The 23,886-nt window shown below is 32.5% G+C and overlaps 2 protein-coding genes across 4 annotated transcripts; one reads left to right on the forward strand and one right to left on the reverse strand.

Annotated features, from left to right (window-relative positions):
* Window positions 1–9,839: 9,839 nt before the first annotated feature.
* LOC112095626 lies at window positions 9,840–11,681 on the reverse strand. Its single transcript, XM_024177733.1, has 4 exons — window positions 11,535–11,681; window positions 11,195–11,477; window positions 10,837–11,077; window positions 9,840–9,975 (listed from the first exon to the last, which is right to left on the reverse strand). Exons 1-4 carry the CDS (start codon window positions 11,679–11,681, stop codon window positions 9,840–9,842), a joined length of 807 nt encoding a protein of 268 aa, XP_024033501.1.
* Window positions 11,682–14,765: 3,084 nt separating this feature from the next.
* LOC18054488 (putative transcription factor bHLH041) lies at window positions 14,766–17,550 on the forward strand. Of its 3 annotated transcripts, none has more exons than XM_024178172.1 (8): window positions 14,766–15,031; window positions 15,155–15,280; window positions 15,415–15,523; window positions 15,623–15,637; window positions 15,780–15,842; window positions 15,910–16,695; window positions 16,820–17,203; window positions 17,334–17,550. In XM_024178172.1, exons 1-8 carry the CDS (start codon window positions 14,919–14,921, stop codon window positions 17,400–17,402), a joined length of 1,665 nt encoding a protein of 554 aa, XP_024033940.1. In that variant the 5' UTR covers window positions 14,766–14,918; the 3' UTR covers window positions 17,403–17,550. The 3 variants fall into 3 exon arrangements, with proteins under 3 accessions (XP_024033940.1, XP_024033941.1, XP_024033942.1); XM_024178173.1 differs by having other exon boundaries at window positions 15,928–16,695; XM_024178174.1 differs by having other exon boundaries at window positions 15,418–15,523; window positions 15,928–16,695.
* Window positions 17,551–23,886: the final 6,336 nt, after the last annotated feature.

The raw sequence follows: 23,886 nt of genomic DNA on the forward strand, positions 1-23,886 counted from the left end.
ACAATTGAATCTGATAACTATGGCAGGAGGTAAGCTTTCTAACTTGCGCCTGATGAATGTAATCTTTTATTTGGGCCATCAACTTCTCCAGAACTACAATACTAGTTCAATCAACAACGGACTTTTTTTTGTATACTTATCTAATTTTTTTACATAATTTATCATAAATTTAATGTTGATAAGATTTTAAAAATTTTCACATGCAAAAATTATATAAAATATTTGCTACATAATCAACATAAAAAACTCTTTAATCTCATGGTTAAAAAATTGTCTTACAATGTTAGTGGCCTAAAAAAAATTAGTAGTGATTTGATTTTTAATATGAAACTTGGATAGATTTTAATTTGGCCAAAATTCCAATAGGTTGAATATGTATGTATCAATGATTTTTTTTTTTTACATGTAATTATAAATGTTAATTTTTAGATTCATCAAATATATAGATACTTTTTTTTTATATGAGTGGGGGCATTTCAACTTAGATTTTTAACTCAAAATTTGGACTTAATTTTTGAACTATTGATTTCAAACAATACATCAATAGATATTGAAAGTTAAAGTAGCATTTAATGATCGTTATTCATCCACCAGTAGATTTCTGGAAATAAATGACTCAAAATTTGTTTTAAAGTTTTAAGTAAAAAAATTTTAAGTTTAGAATAGCCTAACCTTATATATGTTTTCTTTTTTGTTGCTGCATAATTGAAAATTTTGCATGTAAAATGATTTAACAAGATTTTTCAAAAATAAAAGATTAAATTTTTTTTTTATAATACAAGAGGTTTGGTTTCGAGCACTACATAATACACACATAGTTAGGAAGGGAAGTGGGTATCTATTATGCTACCTATGAAAAAAAATTAAAGATTAAATAACTTTTTTACAAGGATAAAAGATTTTTTTCATATTATGAAAATGTAATTCTAAGTTAAATTATTTGGTCTACATAAAAAAAAAAAGAAATTCTACTCTTATAATCTCTTTGATTATGCCCCTACCTGTAAAAGCTAATGGTTCCTAGAACCTAATTTTATTGAAAATTGCTTGGACAGTTTTACTAAAAAGGTTCTTATATTTAAGAAAAATTGTACGAATAACATATATTGCTATTGATCATACTCTATGTTTAGCAGACTACTTCTATGAGTAAACTTTATAGGAAAAGGGAAAAAAAATTCTAATCTTTTCAATGAAAAATTTTAACACGAAAGTGGTGACGAAAGAGAAGTGGTAGTGAGGAAGGCTATTGGGAGGAGGTAGATTCTCAAAGAGAGCGAGTATTTTGCTGGTGGGTGTAGAGAAAGCAAATAAGTGTGATGCAATTATGTAGGTGATTTAATTAAGGGCTGTTTTGATATTTTTAAGAGTGTTTTGAGTAAAAAATATTTTTAAATTTAAGCAAATAAGTATTTAATTTTTAGAGCGTAAATATGTCCACCGTGTCCATTAAGATGAAAATGAAGTCTTAGAATACAGATAAAATGCAAATCAAACATTGAGAATAAGTTGTATTAAGACATCCCTTCCCCTCCCCCCTCCCCCCTCCCCCCAAACTAAAAAAGAAGAAGTATTTCATAGCACTATTTAAAACATAAAAAGAACCTATAAGCAGTGGCGAACCTGCACGTGGGCTAGATCGGGCTGTAGCCCGGTCTAGTTTAGAAAAAATCATTTACATCCCTTATTTTTTTAATAATTTAGTAAAATAATAGAGTTTTCGTTTTATTTTCATATATGTCCCTAACTCAACTACCCTTACATTTTCATCAATTTAGTATAACAATAGAGTTTTCATTTTATATTTAAATATATCCCTAACTCAATTACCCATATGTTTTCATTAATTTTATATAATAATAGAGTTTTTATTTTATTTATAAATGTGTCCCTAAGTCAATTATATTATTTTCAATTGAAATTAGTGACTTATTTTATAAAATGATTAAATTATTATTTATTGAATAGATTGAAAACATTAGGGTGTTAAAATTTTATTACTGCTTTAATTTATTTTAAAAAGCTTCTAATTAAAAAATATATATGTCAATGTAATATAACATCATCACTAGACTTAAAAGTACTTACAAAAATAACATATAGTAACAATTATCAATATTTTCATAAAATTTTAATGTGAATTTTCAGATTTTATTTATTAGTTATATTAACTAAGAGGACAAGTTAGAAAATAAAATTTGAGTATTTTAAGAGCTTTTAATAGAAGAATCATCAACTTCTAGTTCTTTAAAGAGAGATAGAGCATCTGACAAAGAAACAACTGCACCCAAATATCTTTTTGCTGAATTGAGTTTAGTTTAGTTTATTATTGAAACTTTTGATTAAAAATACTTTCACAATTTGAAAGGATGAATAAATTTTAATTATTTAATTTATTAAGTCAGGTAATTTAGTACTTCATTTCAAGCATAAAAGTTTTACTTTCAATTTTTAATTGATTGTAATTACATGTATTGATCTATTTTAATTTAAAATTCTTAATTGATTTTTTAATCCTTATATAATTACAAGTTATTATAGGTTGCAATGTCAAATTCTATAATTAAAAAATAATTTTATATTTGAGTTGTTTTTTGTTTTCTACTCTTTTTTATAATTATTTTTGTTTATAGTACATATTTAGAGAGCTAAAGTTCTTGGTATTCCTCCTTATTTAATATACTTATTTCTACTTATAAATTTTTATGTTTGCTTCAAAATATAAATTTTAAAATTTAGCCCGAGGTAATATTAAATTCTGGATCCGCCCCTGCCTATAAGATATAATTAATATTTCAATCTATCTAATTATCATATATTCCCTTACGAATACATATAAAATGGAATCTAATGTTCTTGGACAATATGTGAACGCCAGCTATACCCTAATTATGGGTTTCGCTAAGTCACTGCTTTGTGTATTGCTCTCTCTTCACATTTTATGAAAACCTATATAAAAGTCTGCCTCTCTTTTATTGCGTTCCCTTGTATTTCGTTGCAAATCGGCAGTCGTCGCCATGCGGCAATAAAGTCAACTGACCTTATGAGTCAGTAGCTAATATATCCCAATCATGGTCACATAAATAAAGACAAAAGACAGCTCCAATTCACCAACAAGAGTTGCGTAAATATATACTGAAAGAATTACTTGAGATTTGTACAACCTTTGAGGTCATTAAACTGAATCAATGTTATTGAAATTTTGAGAAAAAGTCATGCCTGGGAAGCCTTATAATTGCAAAACATGAGTTGAGTTGTTACTAAAATTTAGTGCGTGAATCCGTTCTGATTGCCTCGGGCGAGTTGCTAATGGTTTGGGGTAAGGGCTCATCCAGAGATTTTATGGGGAATACTCTAAGTTTTGTGCTTTTTTATTTTATTTGTTTGTGTTCTATTTTTAGTTTTGTGTTGTGGTGTATTGAGTATTTTCTTTCTCCAATTGGAAGGAGTTTCACCTATTTAATTGAGGTTGACAGTAGTTCCGTAAAATTCCTCGATGACTTAAGTAATTTTGATGTGTAAAATTCTTTTTCCTCCTTTCGGTTTGTAATTGCATTTCGTCATTAGGAGTTGCCCTAACTTCGTTTTGAATCTTAGATCTTATTCTATATATTTTACTTAAATTATCCATATGGCATTAATTGTATCGTTGGCCATTATTGGTCCTTAGTGAAAGGTATATTTTCCCAAATATATATATATATATATATATATATCTTAACATCCAATTTCATTGCCACATATTTGCAAATTGCAAGGCAGAAAACTCATTGCAAATCGAATGACCAATTTACAAGCAAAACAATTAAATTCTTAAACTTGTGCTCTTGTTGAGTCTAGTCTTGTAATTCTTTTATAAGGAAAATAACTATTTTAGTTGGATTTTCGCTAGGATCCAATTTGACTAATTATATAGTTGCTCTTACTAGATCCAGGTCAATCTAATATAGACAAATATTTATTGGGAGATTAGGCTAGTAAAGGTTATGGTGTGTTTTTTTTACCTTTGGAGCAAGAGGTAAAGATGAGGTGATTTAGGAGGTGAGCTAAGGTAATTAAAGAGGTGAAGTGAGAAGTTCTAAGTTGGGAATAATATGAAGAGTTCTATAGAGTTAATTTAAAAAGTTGACATTGGGAGCTTAACAGATCTGAGGATAGTTTCGGTGAACTCGATGATAGCTCTACCTCTCGGAGATCAGTAGAGCTCATAGTATAACTTAGGTAAACCCATATATGAAATGCAGTCTAGGCATCAAAATCATCATAATAAGAAGAAAATAAGTATAAACAATAAAAAAACACATAATATTTTACGTGGCTCGGTCCTTTGGCCTACATCCACAGGAGTAGCTCATCTCCAATCCACTATATAAATAAAGTATTACATGATTTGTTTTACAACATCAATAAAAACCTTATTAAAGTTTGTTTATGGTGAATAATAATATGAGGGAGATGGGGATCTTATGGATATTAGAGAGTTCTTTAATATTAGAATAAGAGAAAAGCTTCTTTGAGAGATGAGATTACCGAAATCTTTCATGGAGGTATAAAAATGGAAGGAGAAACCCTAGTAGCCTTTCAAGAAATTAAACTTGGAAACAAATCCTCCAAGAGTTGGATAGAACAAAACGAGAGAGAGATCTCTTTCAAAATTGAATATGTGGAGATTATATAGGAGTGCTCTTGAGGGTATTTTAGTAATTTTAGACAGCTAGCGAATTTTCATTGTTTTGTCTTTCACAAGTGAGGTTATTTTAGTATTTTTGCCTTTGGCAATTACCCACTAACAACCTGTTTTTTTGTGCTTTTTCAAAAAAACACTTTTTTTGGAGGGGGTTGAGTTTCACCTGAAGTTATATTTTCTTGCACCCATTCACTTCTTTCTACACGATGTTAAGAGCTTGCTGATGTCATACAGTCAGAGGGATAAAATTGTCATTTGATGCGATAACAAAAACAACATCATTTTTTAGCACCTACCTTTGGAAATGCAACCATTTTAGCACAATTAAATTCTTGGTTTCATAACCTAAGAAATCAAAGAAAGTTTCCAAAACAAACAAAGAGAATGAAGAGAAGAGGCAACTAGGCAAGTAATAAAGAAACACCATAAAATTTCATTCAAACTAAATCGACTAAACAAAGAATTAATTTGATTTACAAAATCAAACCCCACGTAAAGTAAGAACCCATAATCAATCCCTATAAAACTAATGAAATTAAAAATTTTCCATGTACGAGATCTTCAACCTTTTTTTTTACCCTTCAACAAATCAAAATCCAATTTACCATTTTCTTCACATTACATCACATCACTGTTATGCCAAGAAAAAACAATATCCCCATGACCTGTTTGCAACTCCTTCCCAATTAACATCTTCAAACTCCAACAGCATGCCACCGCAACCACTATTATCCATCACTTTCACTTCCACCACAAACATTTCAGGGGCAATTTCCATTAAAACTTCAACAAGCAACACCATTTTCCGCAGCTTCCCCAATCCAACAACATCTCCCTTTCTTTTCTCCACTATGCACCCTAACTTCTCACTCCTAAACTCTCTCTACCACTAGCGGCTCTAGCTCAATTGACGATTGTGCCATCAATAGCTTGAACCTTGATGATCGACTGTCTGCCATTGAGTCGCAACCAACCAGCAGTGAGTTCATCAACTATTGGATTAAGTTTGGGATTAGGTTTGGACAGCTGCGACTTTTGATTTTTTTTTTTTTGTTTCATTTATTTAGGGCAAAATTGTAATTTTACATTTAGGACAAAAAATTCAATTTGTCTAATTTTCCATTGGTTCTTTTAACAGTGTGCAAACAGAAGTAGACGGGTGTAAGAAAAATAACTTCAAGTGAAACTCAGCCCCAAAAAAAAAGGATATGTGTATTTTTGAAAAAGGTAAAGAAAAAATAGGTAGTCGTTGGATAATTTCATTTTTCCTTCTGTCCTTTGATGTTGATATACATGAGCTTAGGAGGTAAGAAAACTTTAGCCTTGTTTTAGCCTTCCATAGTTGGGCATATGATAGCCTCTTAGCCAAAAGAAGATATTTTATTCTTTCTCATAATGGTGTGGGCGTTGTCAACATGCTAGCTTTAACCATCAAAATATGGGTTTGAATAATACCCCTTGATGTTGGTCATATTTACCAAAACTGCCCTTTCGTTCAGGCAAGCTTATCTTCTAACCTTTAAGATCTATACTGTCATTCAGTCAAACGAGCTAACTTCATTTGGCTAACTTTCTCTGCCACGTGTCATCAATTCATTAGTTCATGTCAACATCTAAAATTTTCCCTAAACAATAACTCTTTACAATTTTTATGTTAAATGTAATTACGAAGGTTAGCATAAGATATTTGGATTTCCCCAATTATACAGATGCTGAGTCCATAATAAACTCATTTGTTACATATTTTAAGAGCTTGCCACATCATAAAAAACTGTTTAAAAAAAATTCATTCTAAATGATGTGAAATTATCTTGTAGAATTTTAATTAAATTGAATATATATGTATGAATGATTTTTTTTTTACATGTAATAATAAATGTTCAGTATTGAATTTTTGGATTCAACAAAAATATAGATACTATTATTTTGATATGAGATGGTCATTTCAACTTAAAATTTTGACTTAAATTTTCAACCATTGATTTCAAACAATAAAATGATATATATTGAAAGTCAAAGTAGCATTTAATGATAATTATTTATCCACCAATGGATTTTTTAAAATAAATGGCTCAAATTTGTCAAAAAAAATTGTAAAAAAAAATAAAGTTTAGGCCTAATCTTGTATGAATGTTCTTTTTAGTTGCTGCATAACTGAAAAATTTGCAAGTAAAATGATTTAACAAGATTTTTAAAAAGTAAAAGACTAAAACCTCCTTTGATAACGAAAGATAGAAAGGGAAGGGGGTATCTATTATGCTATCTATGAAAAATAATTAAGCGTAAAAAAATTTTTTGCAAAGATAAATTTTTTTTTCATATTATGAAAATCTAATTCTAAGTTAAATTATTTGGTCTACGCAAATAAAGGAATTTTACTTTTATAATCTTTTTGATTGTGCATCTATCTATAAAAGTAAATAGTACCTAAAACCTAATTTTATAGAAAATTCTTTACACATATTTACTAAAAAAGTTCTTATATTTAAGAAAAATTGCACAAATAGCAAATAATCATACTCTAAGTTTAGCAGACTACTTCTATGAGCAAACCTTATAGGAAAGAGGACAAAAATATTCTAATCTTTTTAAAAGAAATTTTTTTACATGAAAGCGGTGTTGAGAGAGTAGTGCTAGTAAGGAAGGCTATTGGGAGGAGGTTGATTCTCCGAGAGAGCGAGTACTTTATTGATGGGTGTAGTCAATGGCGGATCTAGAAATATAATTTACCCGGGGTTAAATTAAATGACAACAAAATATAAAAACTGAAACTTGAATATATAAAATTTTTTATAACACATTTACAATTATTCTCTACGCGATTTCATATTCTGAAAACGTTGTGCAATAGATTCATTATCAACACTATTAAATGCATCCTTTTTTACATAAACAATCAAATTATTATTTATCCATTCATCTCCCATCCGATTGCGAAGTTCATTCTTCACAAATTTCATTGCTGAAAATGTTCTCTCTTATGTGGTTGTAGAAACTAAAAGAATGAGACAATTTGATAATCTGACAAGAATTATTTAAAAATTTATTAATTTTTCTTTTAAATAAAAAGGATTTTTTTTTTCAGTGGGGGCTCAAGCCCCCACTAGTCCTACACTACATCCGCCTCTGGGCGTAGTGGAAAACAAATAAGTATAATATAATACAACTGTGTAGGTGATTTAATTAAGGCTGTTTTGATATTTTTAAGAGTGTTTTGAGTAAAAATTAATTTTAAATTGGGTGGGGTTATTTAAACTCATCAATTTTCTTTCTGCACATTGTTTTTAATTAAGAATTTTATTATCTAAATAATTTTAAAAAATTACTTAATTAACCAATTCTTCTCTTTCTCTTTTCAATTTCACAAATTCTCGTTAATTCAATTAGATATAATTTTTTGATTGTAGATAATTGGTATTACTAACTAAAGGAACAAACCCAACTATTTTAAAATGAACATCAATAAATTTTTATTAGTCATGAAAGTTATTGAACATCAAGAAAATATTTTTTCCAAACACAAAAGTTAATAAATATCAAGATAAAAAAAATTTAATAGATAGAAAACATAAAATATAGATCATGATATACTAAAAAAGAGAGTGAAATTGATTATTTAATTTGCATAATATAAGAGTAGATAGGCTTGTGCCATGCTTACTATAAGCATCAATTTGGCTCGAGGTGTAGTGCGGTCACTGCGGTGTGATGTGGTGTGTGCATTGCATGCCGTGCATGCTAGAGGTGTAGTACTACTGCGGTGCTGTGGTGTTGGAGATGCGGTGCAGTGAACGACGGTGAAGGGGTTATGGCTGCTTGGAGTTAGAAAGTTGGAGGTGGCGGCTTTAGGCTTTTGTTGTGCGTGTGTTATGAGTTTAGATTTACGGTTTGTAAATGGGTAAAGCGTTAGGGCTTATTTATATTTTTTATTTTTTATTTCTTAAATTAAAAGTTTGACCAGACAAGGATCCGGTTTCTGGGTTTTTGGGTCACGCCCGGACCCATGCCTGGAAATAGTTGAGAATTTAAAACCAATACCCGGAACTATTTTCTTTATCCCAGGTTTTATCCAGGCAGATTTTTTCGCCACCTCTAGATTAAACTGAATCAATACTATTGAAATTTTGAGAAAAAAATCATACTTAGGAAGCCCTATAATTACAAAATATAACTTGAGTTGTTATTAAAACTTAGTGCGTGAATCTGTTCCAATGGCCTGATGCGAGTTGCTAATGGCTTGGGTATGAAAGTAAAAAATTTCGCTACTCAATATGAAAGCAAAAATAATTAATTGCCATTCAAAAAAAAAATTAATTGAACCCCTGTTGCTTTTCAAATTTTTTCTTTAAATTTCATTTTCATTCTTTAAATACACAAAACACCATCAAGTTTTTTTCTTTAAATTTCATTCTTTAAAATAAAAGAATGATTATTTGAGAAATCTACCATAACAATATTAATCTAAATTACTTTTCAAATTTATTTTGAGTTTTGTCAGCACTCTTTGTTTACCATTATTGGTAGGGATGGCAAAAAATCTCAGGCCAGGTCCAAGACTAAGCCGGCCTGGTACATTCCCAAAGGCTTTGGCTTAGTCCTCCCACATGAGGGTCTAGACAAGAACTTAGAAAAAAAAAAGTCTGGGTCAATTTCACGCCGTCCATTTTTTAAAAAAATAAATTTATAAGTTAGAATAGTAAATTCAAATTTAAAAAAATGAAAAAAAGCTTAAATCCCTAATTTATATATCAATACTAAACTCTCTTTTAAATGTTAATTAATTAAAAGAGTACTTGAATTAGAGAATTCAGTACTAAAAAATTAAATCTCTAAACTTTTATTTGCTCCATTTTCTTTATTTATTATTTTATTTTGAAATATTTATTTCCTTTAATTCATTGTTAATTATAACAACTTGATTATTATTAACTCATTTTAAGTTTACAACAAGTTTTTAAAAAAATTAAAAAAAAATAAGCAAAAGCTCAAGTCTATGGGCCCAAGCCCTTAATTTGCCAACCCTAATTATTGGCCAAGTTGGCTCATAATATAATTAGTGAGTGTCTTTGTATGAATATGAAAATTGTGATTTTTTGGGTTGCCTCCCAAAAAGTGCCTTTGTTTTATGTCTTTGGCTAGACGCATTTATGCATCAATCTCCATAATTGGGACTCTCGAGAGCCACATCCTCCACAATATTCATCGAAAAACCTTCATAAAAAGGTTTTAAGCGATGACCGTTAACCTTAAAAACTTTGTCAGAGGTCGAACTTCGAATCTCAACTGCACTATAAGGAAAAACATTAGTAACAATAAAAAGTCCAACCCAGCAAGAACGTAATTTACCCGGAAAGAGTTTAAACTTAGAATGAAAAAGAAGAACTTTTTGACCAACAGAGAACTCATTTCTCAAAATCATTCTATCATGAAATGTCTTCGTCTTTTTCTTGTAAAAAACTTCCTGCACTATAGCGTTAATAACATCCACAAAAAATACTGAATGTTCCTCACTAGGATATTTCATGGCATCATTCATATTGAATTCTATAACCTCTCCATCAAACTCCATAGTGAGAGTCCCTTTATGTACATCCATTTTAGTCCTAGTAGTCTTAAGAAAAGGTCTTCCTAGCAAAATTGGGACAGAATTAGAGGAGTTATCATCTTCCATATCAAGTACATAAAAATTAGCAGGAAAAACCAACTCATTAACTTGTACTAAGACATCTTCTAATACCCCATCAGGATATGCATTAGACCTATCAGCTAGTTGAATTATCACGCCAATTTCTTTTAATGGACCAACATTCAAAGATGAATAAATGGAACGAGGCATGACATTAATAGAAGCTCCTAGATCTAACAAAGCCTTTTCAATTTTAACATTACCAATTTTACAAGGGATAGTAAACATACCTGGATCCTTGCACTTAGGAGGTAGTTTCTTTTGAAGAACTGCTGAAACATTCTCCCCCATGTGAACTTTTTCATCTCCTCTTAATTTTCTCTTAGAGGTGCACAGTTCCTTAAGGACTTTAGCATATCGAGGTATTTGTTTTATAGCATCTAATAAAGGAATATTTACCTCAACCTTGCGAAATGTCTCAAGGATGTCTTTCTCTTGTTCCTCCTTCTTGGATTTTGCAAACCGGCTTGGAAAATGAGGAGGTATCACAATAGGTAAGGGTTTCGCTCTAGTGGGTTGCGCATCTTGAGATTTAGGCATCAATTCATTCTTCTCAAGCTCATCTTCTACATACTTTGTCATTTTCTTACTAGGCTCTTGCAACTCCTTCCCACTTCTAAGGATGACAGCACTAACGTTTTGCTTTGGATTCACCTCAGATTGTGAAGGCAATCTTCCTAATACTTGAGACTCCAGACGGCTCACTGTAGTCGCCAATTGACTCATTTGATTCTCCAAGTTCTGAATGCTTGTTGTAGTTGCCTGCTAAAATTATTGAGTGTTAGTCGCAAGTGATTTAACAATTTCTTCAAGAGATATACCTGACTTGGAGTTTGACTGTGGAGGTGTTGGTTGACTTGGTGGATACTGTTGTGGGAATCCTGACGGCCTAACTCCATAGCTGAAGTTGGGATGATCCTTCCATCCCGAATTGTATGTTTGTGCATAAGGATCATACCTCCTCTGAGGCATGCCTGGAAATCCTCCAACTGCATTGGCTTGTTCAACGGGTTCTTCTTGAAGTGTAGGACACATATCAGTTGAATGACTCATATTGTAACAAATGCCACAAGTCTTCACTTGTTGTACATTACCTACAACAAACTTTTCCATAAGAGAAGTAAGTTTATTTAAACGTTGTTCAACAGAAGAAATATTTACCTCATTCACATTCCTTGAAGTGAGATCTTGCCTACTGCCAAATTGTTGTGCGTTGGCAGCCATATTTGATATCAGCTCCCTTGCTTGAGTAGGGGTCTTGTTTACCAACACGCCTCCACTAGCAGCATCTATCATACTTTTATCCATCAATGATAGTTCTTCGTAAAAATATTAAATAAGAAGTTGATCAGAAATCTGATGCTGAGGATAGCTGGCACACAATTGTTTGAATCGCTCCCAATACTCATACAAAGTCTCCCCAGGAAGTTGTCTAATCCCACAAATGTCTTTTATGATGTTAGCAGCTCTTGAAGCAGGAAAGTACTTCTCGAGGAACTGCTTCTTCAAACCATTCCACGTTGTAATCGATCCAGGAGGCAAGTAGTACAACCAATCTTTAGCTAACCCATCTAAAGAGAACGGAAAAGCACGCAGCTTAATCCGCTCTTCAGTCACGCCTTGTGGTCTCATACTTGAACACACAACATGAAACTCTTTTAGATGTTTATAAGGATCTTCACCTGCAAAACCATGAAACTTGGGTAATAAATGAATAAGACCGGACTTTAATTCAAAATTTACCTCCAAGTCTACATATTGAATGCAGAGTGGTTGCTGATTCAAGTTTGGTTCAGCTAACTCTCTAAGAGTTCTTTCTATAGGTGCAGCTCTATCCATCACTTGTTCTTCCAAATCGCTAGATGATTCAACTAAATCAGGCACCGTATCTGTTTCAGAAAGCAAAGGCGACGAGGATCGTTGCTTAGCTCGCTTCGTCTGCTGTCTCAGCTGGCGAGCTGTCTTCTCAATTTCAGGATCAAATGAAAGTGTACCTGTACGAGAAGAACGAACCATACACCAAGTAAAACGTAAAAAGGATTAAATAAACGACACCAATTCCCGGCAACAGCGCCAAAATTTGATGGTTGTCGAAGCCAACAAAAATAAATTCCTACTCTAAATAAATTGTGTATAGCGATTGAGCAGGGTCGTGTCCACAGAGATCGGTAATTATTTAAATCCTTTTAAAACGTAAAACATTAAATGGGGGTTTTGTTGACAATAATAAAAATCAAATTAAAATAACAAGAATGCAAATTAAAGTTGTAATTCAAGTTGAAGAAAGCTCTGGTTGAAGGAATTAACTCAGCTTGATTCGACTACTGATCATTGATTCAAATATAGATTATTATTACTTATGAATAGACCGGTTATAGCTATTGAGACCCTCTAATAGCCAATCTCTCCTTAACTAGTCGATAACCAAGGTACGACCGTTGGTTATTTCCCTAGTCAATAGACAACCCTAGATACGATCATAGGATTTAATCAATTGACAGCCTGAAAAACTAAAAAGACCCAAATCCTAATCAACACATATGATGATTCATTTAAATTAGATTGTTTATTCTCATAACACAACTCACTGCTATGTTATTTGTCACAAACATTAAAATCTTCATACGATGAATCTTTTAATTGACAATAGATTAAGTTGATAATTAAATAGTGGCCAATTACCTAATTAACAAACATAATCATGAAACTAATTCAGAGAATAAGCAAATACCCAAAAAATAATAAAACAATTAAAGCATAAAATAGATCTCACAGTAGTGATAAATCAAAGCTTCATTATCCTTCAACCAGAAAAATAGGTTTAGTTCTTCATAGAGAGAAGAGAAAAGTTTAGATATAGGGTTTCTTTCTTTTTCTCCCTTCCCTTATTTTCACAATAGATTCCTCCCTTAAATAATTTCTCTCTCCTCTCTTTTAGAATTCTATTTAAAATAAAATACTAATATCTGAAATATTAAATTCGTAATTACAAAAATAATCAAAAATACTAAACACGTTAAACTAAAAACTGCAGGTCCACAGTTGACAGCACGCGCCCACGCTTTATCAACAAAGTTCTTCTGCCGCTCATAATTTCTCCAAGAGAACAATCATCCTTAAACATCATCTTATAGCTCAATTTTATCACCAATCAATAGAATTGCACCTACAAAAGTAAAACACAAGTAAATCACTATTATTAAGTGCAAAACATCGATATTAAGGGAAGTAAACAATGCAAAACTAGTGCATAAATTGCACTCTAACAATAGCGGGGTAAATTAAGGATATTCAAATGATAATTTCCCAATTTTGAAAGATTTAACACATACTAACAACAATATATAATCAAGTCAAGTTGTTAACATATTATTTATCATAATTTTATTTATTAATGCTTTTTTTTATGTTCATTATTACATTTTGCACCAAAATAACTGTTAACGACAATGTAATAAAAAAAATTCTATAAATATGTTGCGCCAAAAAAAATGGATGGACAAGAAACTGAAGAAGACGATGGAGGAGAGTCAAAGGCCGAAAAAAAAAGGAAAATGGTTGTTTTATATACCGTACTTTTTATTTTTTAAAAAAAATATAAAAGTATAACACATAAATTGTATTCAAAACTTTTCAAAACATTGATTTCTTCATTAATCATCTAAATATTGATTAAAATATTAAAAATAAAAATTTTAGGGTTTAAAGTATGAGAAATTATATATTGAATAATAAGTGTACTATATGAGTGCTCAAAATAAATTATGAAATATTGACTTAAAATAAATTGTCCTTAATAATAATTTACATGATATGTATTTTAATTGTTTTTAAAAATTAAAGTATTCAGAGAAATTTTTAAATTACAAATAGTACACCATTACATAAATGATGTCATTACACTAATAATATAGAAAATTATATATAAGATCTAGGTTCATGAAATGATTAAATTATAATATTCCTTTGATGTAAATTCACCTTTTAAAATACATATTTCAGTTGGACCGCATGCATTAGCTATTATCATTTACCACCACCTACTCTAAAATTGGCTTTCATTTCCAAAAAGAAAGTATTCGTCCTTTGATCCTATGATGAAGAAATTAACAATTGATAACAATATAAGAGGGGGAGAAATTCCAAATAGAAAAAAGAAAATGAAGAAAAGAGGAAAGAGACAGTCTGCCTTCCTCCCTTGACTCTTTTCAAACCAAAAGGCAAAGCGAGGACTTTGACCCATTTACTTTTCTTCTTGAAGCCATAGCCGCTCCTTCTGCCTTGGCTGGCTGCTCTGCTCCCTTCTACTTTTCAAAATTCCCCATTTTCAAACAATTCTCTTTCTTCTCCCTTCTTCCTTTTTTTTTTTTTTTAAGTTTTTTGTGCCCTTAATTGCCTTGTTATCATCTTTGATCACTATTCTGTCTGTTCTCTTATATCTTCATGCTATAGTTACTTCACTACTCTATACTCTATGACCCCTTTTTCAGAAATGATCAGATTTTAGGCAAATTCTTTTTTTCGAATGCTGCTTGTCTTGTTTTCATGGACACTGCCTTCCAATTAGAGGAAGCAGCTCGCGCTAACTTTTTCCAATCAGTAATGCAAACTTTTGGCTGCACTTACATTTGCCTATGGTCTTATTCTCAACAATCAAAGTACACGCATAACATTTCCACCTCTCTCTCTCTCTCTCTCCCTCTCCCTGCCCCCCTCTCTTTTACATATCAGTCCGTGCATATATGATTTTGATTCTTTAGTATTGTTATTATTATTGCCAGTTGTTTAGTCTTCTTGGATGGATGGTACCATGAAGAAAACAACCAGCCTAGCTCATCTTCTGCAAGTTTAGCTCGGAGGTTTTTCCATGATTACTGTCAATCATTCGTTCCCATTGTCGATTATGGGTACGTGTACATACATACATACATATATATATGTGTGTGTGTGTATTTGCATAATGTGATGAAACACTTTTTATTTTAACGAGAGTTGTTAGTAGGTGCCTCTAATCATTTTTTCTCTTCTAATTAATTTGCAGCAGCCGTCTTCCAGGACTTGCTTTCAAGAACGGTCAGCAGTATATTGAGGTAAACGCACCGGAACTCCAGAGACTGGCATTCACTGAATCGCAACGGCAATTTTATCAAGTAATAAACACTAATTGAAGTTAATTATATTAGTTAATAGCTAGTTAGCGACTCTTTTTTTTTAATTATATATTAATGCCAATGTTTCTATTTTTGCAGGAAGCGAGGATTAAGGTTTGATCAATTTTTTCAGTTTTTAGTTACTTTGAGAACCCTATAATAATAATAATTGATAACGTATACTTTACTAATCACGAAAAAGATGATCAATTTCTTTTTTAATTTTAATTACCTTTTTCCTATTCAACAATGGCAGACTGCAGTATTCATGGCGTGCAAGTCTGGAGAAATTGAGCTAGGCTTGTGTGGAGGGTCACAAGTAAGAAATCATTACTGAATCAATAATATGATAATCTTGTGTGTTTGATTTCTTACATATATTCAAGTATATTAGTTGGAATCAGGGTAACATGGAAATGGAGATGAGAAGTTTGTTCCAAGAAGATTTCAAGGATCAACAATCGCCCGCAGCAGCTGGAGGCCGACCGATACAATCGTCTTCATCATCGTCACTAAGATCGCTATCTATGGATAGCCCATCAGAATACTCTTCTCTTCTTTTCAATATTCCAACATCATCCCATTTATCAGAAACCCTTATTGACGTTGTTCCCAACTTGCAACCATTAACAACAACAACAACAGCCGCAAGCACGAGTACTAGTATTAGTACTACTGCTGGTAATACTAGAACTAATACTTCACTCCAACAAGCCCAACAAGCCATGGAAGCATTTGCTCAATTACAAAACATTCAATTACCAATTATTCAAGAGACTGAACAAGATGCAATGACGAGAGCCATTCTTGCAGTCTTAACATCTCCTACTTCTTCATCATCGTCCTCGCAACAGCAGCAGCAGCAGCAGCAACAACAAGAACAGCCCCAGCAACATTTGGCACCTCCCAAAGCCAGTGCTTTCAAGAATTATAACTTGGTTTTAGCCCCAACATCAAATATCAGAGCCATTAGTGCTTTTCGCGGGCAAAGTATACTGAAACGAACAATTTCGTATTATAGAAGGTTAAACATTGCCAGACGTGAATATACAGCCGGACCAAGCCGCCCCACGAGCACTCAGCTGCACCATATGATATCAGAGCGGAAAAGGCGCGAAAAACTTAATGAAAGCTTTCACGCACTCAGATCACTGCTTCCACCAGGAACTAAGGTACGATATGTGTGTGTGTGTGTGTGTGTGTGTGTGTCTATATATATATATATATATCAATAGAACTATAAGATGACATGACATGAAATGTGTACTTTTGTTTTTTTTTTGGTTTTCTTTGTAGAAAGACAAAGCATCGTTGCTCATTAACACAAGAGAGTACTTGAGCTCATTGAAAGCTCAAGTTGATGAACTAAGTCGAAGAAACCAGATATTAGAGGCTCAGGTTTTGCCTAAAGCCAGAGAAGCAGCAGCTGCAGCAAGTGTTAATGCTGAAGAAAGAGTTCAAGTACGTGTAAGTCCTGTGGCTGAATCAACTTCAGAATGGAGAATGGTCGATATTAGAGTCATTGTGAGAGGAGAATGTCCTGCGCTGGATTTAGTTATTCGCATACTTGAATTCTTGAAAGGAGATGATAATTTAAGCTTGATCTCCGTGGAAGCAAATACCCAGATAGCCGCAGATTCAACTTCTTTCAATCATGTAATCTTGAGATTAAGAATTCAGGTAAAGTATATGTTTCAATAATTAATTAAATAGCAGCGAAATATTTATCAATATTTTGTTAGTTATTTATCTCTTTAGTATTCATATTTTATTAGAACGAACACAAATTAGAAAAAGTAAATTTTTGTAGGGAAACGAATGGGACGAGTCAGCCTTCGAGGAAGCAGTAAGAAGAGTTGTTGGTGACTTGGCACACTGACAAGTGACAGGCCTTTTATTATATACTTTAACACGATCTACAAAATTACTAGTCAATTAGTTTTGGCGTGCGGGGATGACCCATCGGTGCAGTTGCGGCTTACCTTCATTTCTTTTTTCGCTAATCACATCACATCCATTAATGTATCCACGACTTGTACTCTTGTGATCACATATCACATATTATTAATAACAATGTTTGCTTTCTTCCTTTTTTTTCTCCCTCCTTAAAAGCTATGTGTCTCATATGAAATGTCAGAAAATTCCATCAATGAAAACCATGTGTCGTCCAAATTGACTGCAGTTTTAAAAATAAGTTTTGAGAGGTGCATTCAAAGACGGTCCAACGTCGAAAATTCATTTGTGTGTGTGAGTGAGTGTTTTTTCTTTTTTCCCTAAATGAATGAACCCACCGAACCACGTCCTTTTCATCGTTTAATTCATTTCCCATAGTGGACAGCCACGCTATCACCATCAGGATTCTATATAACTTGATGTCCTGTTTTTCTTCTTAATTTTTTATTTTTTTATTTGCAAGGACACTCAATTAAGCCCTTGAGGCGGCGGTTTTGACTGACATTTCCTCGGTCATATAATCTCAAGAATTTCCTCAAGACCATATAGATTGCCCAACCACCAACTCTGGTAATAGAAGATTTCATAGAACAATAAACAAATAAATTTATAATTGAACCTTCTTTAGTTTCAAATGGGCCATGCCAATGACATGGAGTGTACGAAATTTTCGCCGGTATTAGGGAATTTGTACTCATTGAAATTAAAAGAATGAGTGGGGGTGCAGAGTAGGTTGGGCTGATACGCCCAATAGTAGCAGAGTACGTTGTTTCTTTAGGTTCTATCTCCTTTTACAGTGTATTTACCAATTGGTAATGAAAATGAGTAGAAATGATAATGGTTTAAAATGGAAATGAGAAATCAAAATTAGAATAAATTATTTCCTTGACATATATGAATTAGAATAAGAGTCAAAATCGAAATAAATTTTATTCTTATAATTATATTTATTTTATTTTAAAATCCAAATGAAAACTGATAAATAAAATACAAAAAAAAAAAAAAATTGTGCGTCCCACGAAAGACCACCTACTCTACAACTTGGCAAAGATTAGGTAGGTGCATATGCCAGTTCAATGAACAAAGATGGTATGCTTGTTCACATGTAGTTATGTGCGCGTATGAATACTTGAATTAAAAGGAGAATAAATGAAATTTTATAGGGCTTCTTCACATGCTGAGTTTTAATAGATTTCTATACGTGAGAGGTTACGCACTAATTAGCAAACAACAATCCAATAATAACGATTCACTGTATATATATATTTACGTTGGACAACTACCGGACAAATTGATAGTTATACTAAATAAAAATGTATTATCCTGTCAAAATAAAAATAAAAGTGTATATGTTAATTATATTATCATTGCCTATTTGTACTTGCGTGTAAAAAGTGCTTTAATAGAAAGCTAGCTAACGGTGCATTAACCCCGTCACTTTTGTTTTTTTGATCTTTTTTTAAGGTAGAGAAATGGATAAAGATCAAAACAATTTTTCATCTCTACCTCTCCCAATAATCAATTTTATTACTAGAGAAACATTGGAATCAGAATGCTCTCGCGATATCAGCAGGTGTCACGTAAGTCTTGCTACGGCTAGGATCTAATTTATATTATACTTGCTTTATAAAACAGCAAAACACGTGGTTTTGTTATTTAGCCTAAACCGTCAGCCCCTTTTTAATCAAATTGCGTTTTCTTTCTTTACTTTCTCTTCTCACAAACTTCAAACTTCTGCGTATAAACTTGAGCAAAGAAGAAATATTGGCATAAATTCGTCAACAATTTTTAATGTCATGGAATTAGACGGGAACTGAATGCCTTGTTGTTTTTGCGGTTATTGCTAGTCTGCAATAACAAATGGAGACACTTGAAGATAATTTGTCATTGGAGACACGAAAGACCACCTCTCTCACGTATTGTTATTAATATGTTTACTTTATTTCTAAATCAAAATAAATTGTTATAAGTTACTAAAATAACCTTAATTGAATATTGCCATTATTTATTTTTATTATAATAATTTTAATTATTATTATTTTTCAAAATAATTATTGATGACGATGATGATGATTATTATTATTATTATTATCATCATCATCATCATCATCATCATCAACAACAACAATTAAAAAAACAAGAATAAGAATAATAACAATACTATAATATAATATTATTTATTTGAAGACAAAATTGAAATTATAAAATTTGGGTGCGGTAAAATGGGGAGTCCAATGAATGAGAACTTGGTTCCCTATCCTTTCTTGGAAATCAAGTCTTCTTTTTTTAATCCCAAAATTTATATGGGCTCCACGTGTTGAATTTTTATTCCCACCTCAATTGTAATAAGTAAACATTAAACACCATCAATAATTCTCATTTCGGATTTTAATTACCTTATCCGGTAAGTAAACACACCAATAGTGTAAACATTAATAAATAAATCTCAACAAAACACCTATTAATTTTATAGAGAATGGAATCGTTATATCAGTAAATCTTTTAGACAAAGAACTTTACACTGTGAAGTTTTTATGATTCTATTTCCGGTTGGTTTCTAGCATGTCATGATCATTTGAAAAAAAAAAATTGAAGGAACAAAGGCAATCTTACCTCAAATTTAATAGACAAGTAAACCCCTTTCACTTTAACTTTTAAGAATATCCGTTTAGACTATCTTTCATAATTTCATTATTGAATTCTATCTATATGAATAATGAATGAATGGAATATCTTCTTTTATTGATATAATTGTTGCTGACTATAAGACAAGCAAAAATTGACTTCAAATTAAATTTGAATTTTACAAGTTAAGGATACAATTAGGCAAATAAAATAGGTGATAAATTAAAATATTGTTAAAATAAATTATTTATTTAATTTTCATATTCAAAATAATTTACATATCGACAAATTAAGAATTGACATGTCACCAACGCCATCTCACCGTGGATGACGGCGACAATGAGACTCCAATATTTTTAACATTGATGTAAGAATGATGTCACCTTTTTAACAAAGAAGCAAAGAGCCATAGACACATAATAGCCATTACTAAAAGCTAAAGTTCATGCACCTCTTATGTTTGTTTTGAAGAAATGAAATGAAAAGAGAGTAGAGAAAAATGGAAAAAAAATAATAATAAAAGAAGAGATAATTTTATGTCTAAGCCAAATGGGAGTCGGTCAAGCCTTCAGTGGCTTATGGATTTTTTACACTATTATGAGGTAGTCTGAGGGCAGTTGATTAGTCAAGTCAAGAGCAGTTTCTGTATTGCAAGTTTGGTTTCGGCTTCTCGCTAGGCTATTGTTCGTTCTGTCATTGGTTTCTAGCGGTGTCCGCTTTCGTTTACTTACCTTGAGTGTCCAGTCTTCACAGGGTGTCTCCAAATCTCTCATTTTGATGATACAATCTGGAAGGTCAGGGATAGGATCTTCGGTTGGGCTAATCGGTTACTATCTTTTGGTGAGAAGCTGGTGGTTATACACCATAGCACATCTATGCCATTACATCTGTTTCATGTGCTTCGTCCTCTTGTGGTTGTCGTTCAATGCTTAGAGTGTTTATTTACCCGATTTTTATGGGGTCATTCTGAGGGGAGTTGTTGGATTCACTGGTGTTGATGGTCGAAGGTTTGTTCTCCAGTTGAGGAGGTTGGCTTAGGTATTCGGTCATTTGATGATATGGCTGTGGCTTTTGAGCTCAAACTTTGGTCGCATTTCAAGAGTAGAGTTCGTTATGGGCTTCCTTTATGAAGTCAAAGAATTGCCGATCTACGCATCTGGGTCTTATCCAGTTTCGCTATCCTACCTCTCCTATTTGGAGACGCCTTTGTAAAATTTGATGCATTGCTAGGTCTCATGTGCGTTGGTTAGTTGGAAGTGGGGAGTGTAGTTTTGGTATGATTGTTGGTGGGGCTCTTGTTCTTTGGTTCTTTATAATCTTGCAGCAGCTTCTTCGGTGCTAGTTTCTTTTTCCTGGCAGGGTACAATCTAGGATAGGGGTAAGTTGGCGAATGTTTTGCCTACTTCTATTGTTGAGCAGATTTTATTGGTGCCTATTTCTAGTGAGGAGCCATATTTGATCCGTTGAGATCTTGCTTTTGATGGCACTTTCCATTTGCAAGTTGCTTGGGAGCTTGTACGTTGTTCTAGGCTGAGGGATGAGATTTTTTCGATTATCTGGCAGCGGCATATCCCGTCTCGGGTCTCCTTTTTCCTTTGGTAGCTATTGCATGGGTTTTTAGGTATGGATGATGCCTTGCGCTCGAGGGATTTTTGCATGGTCTCTCGGTGTGTTTGTGGTTGGGCTGTTGAGACCTCTCGGCATTTATTTGTTGATTGCCAGTTGGTCCGCCAATTTTCAATGGATCCTAGACATGCGAGATATTGATTTTTCTGACTCCCCGTGCTTTGCTTCTACATTGGCAGCGGTGTGACCCTTCTCGACATCATTTTCGGGTCTTTCTGCCTTACTTTAATCTGTGGCAAGTTTGGAAGGCTCGTAATGCTTTTTGGTTTCATTCGTAGTCTTTCTCTATTGATGCGATTATCTTTCAGGTGGATTCGGTTCTCAGGCTCGCTAGTTTTACTTTTGGTTTTAATCCTTCCCAGCTAAAGGGAGTCTTCAGTTCTCGGATTGCGGAGGGTTTGCGAGTTATGGCTCCCCTCAGGAGGCCCATTTGATTGGTTTTTTAGATGAGGCCACCTCTTAGGGTGGTGAAGCTAACTGTTGATGGGTATTCTAAGTGTAATCCTGGGATGGCTGTTGCGAGATTATTGAGGTGTGGTTGACGGTTAATTTTTACTATTCTTCTCTCTTAATTTCTTCATACTAAACATGCACTAACTTGAAAATAAATAATGATAACAACACACTAGATTCACTGATTTTAGCAGCATGCCAAAAGTAAAACAAGAGAAATTTGGAAAAGAAAATTTTCAAAGTGAGAAAAATCAAACTCTTGCCTCAACGGAGCTTTAGCCTAATAGTCCAAAAACAATGCACCAAACCTGAAGGCTATAGCCTTTTGTTTATTTGAAGCCTAATATTGTAAGCTCTTCATATTAATTTATTGACTTCTGATCATCTTTAAAAAGGCAGAAGTAATGGTAGAGTTACCCTATCATAAAATATTGATAAAAATTATCAAAAAATAATTACAAATATAAATTTAAGGCTAATACTAAGTTACATACGTGTACCTTACACTTCTCTCACATAAATAATGAATGATATGAATCCACTCACTATTCATATGAGAGAGTTATAAAATACATACATGTAACTTAAAAGAATCCATTTAATATTTATCTTTATGATTGTACTATCATTTTTAATGCTTCACAGAGCACTTGCAATATAATTATACCCCTTTAAAAAGTAGAACTTTTCGGGTTCACATGGCCTCATGAATTAAAGCTGGCTGACCCGTGTCTAGAAACTATTCACTATTTTTTTGTTCAGAATTAATTGTTAAATTGGGCCCATGATGGTGGGGACGTTCACCCACTGAGTTTCTTGTTCATTGAACTCGAAAAAGTGACATAACAAAGGACAGGAAAAAGGGACATGCATGCTGGGAAATCGGAAGCAAGTCGGAAAGCCGCCTAAGAGAACAAGCTTCACAATAAAACTAGATTTTTAACTCCCTCTATCTGCGGGAAAAAGAAAAATAAATAAATAAAGTAAAATAAAAGACTTAGAAGACTATTGCAAACGAAAGGGTTGGATCATTAGGAGACATGCGTGAAATTCTAGTAAATAAATGCAATTAGCGGTTCTAAAGTGTTCTTCTAGGAAAGGATTTCAACTACACTTGTCACTTGTCATAGAGTAGTGCCCCTTCAGACTTGAAAACTATGCGGTTGAAATTTGAATATCTTGAGGAAACATGATGGGAAACATCAGTTTTACGTATTTAGTAGGAGTTAACTTATCTGCTGAAGAATATGGACTAACTGAGAAGTAAAAGTCTATTAAATGTTTTTTTAATGTGGCTCCGGTCTCCACTCTCCAAGGAGATCTGGCATTACAAAGTTGGGAAGGTTTTGAATTTGATGCCATAAGCTTAAGGGAAAATTTTATGGTGTGTTTACACGTGATATTTACTCATAGGATCAGAAAATTGGAATTTGTAATGAGAATAATTTATGATGTTTATTTGATAAAATAAAAGGAAAAATGTGAATGAAACATACGGGTGCACATATTTTTTGGATTAAAGAATGAAAATTTCATTCTCACGATACTTATAAAATTTAGGTGGAATAAAATGATGAGTTTAAGAAATGAGAACTTAATTCTAATTTTACTTTTGTCCTCAATTAAAATATTATTGTATTATTATTTTTGTCCTCAATTAAAATATTACTGTATTATTATTCTTATTCTTAAAATTTTTGTTAATA

Source organism: Citrus clementina, unplaced genomic scaffold (genome assembly GCF_000493195.1).
Source record: "Citrus clementina cultivar Clemenules unplaced genomic scaffold, Citrus_clementina_v1.0 scaffold_1, whole genome shotgun sequence".
Classification (NCBI taxonomy): Eukaryota; Viridiplantae; Streptophyta; class Magnoliopsida; order Sapindales; family Rutaceae; genus Citrus; species Citrus x clementina.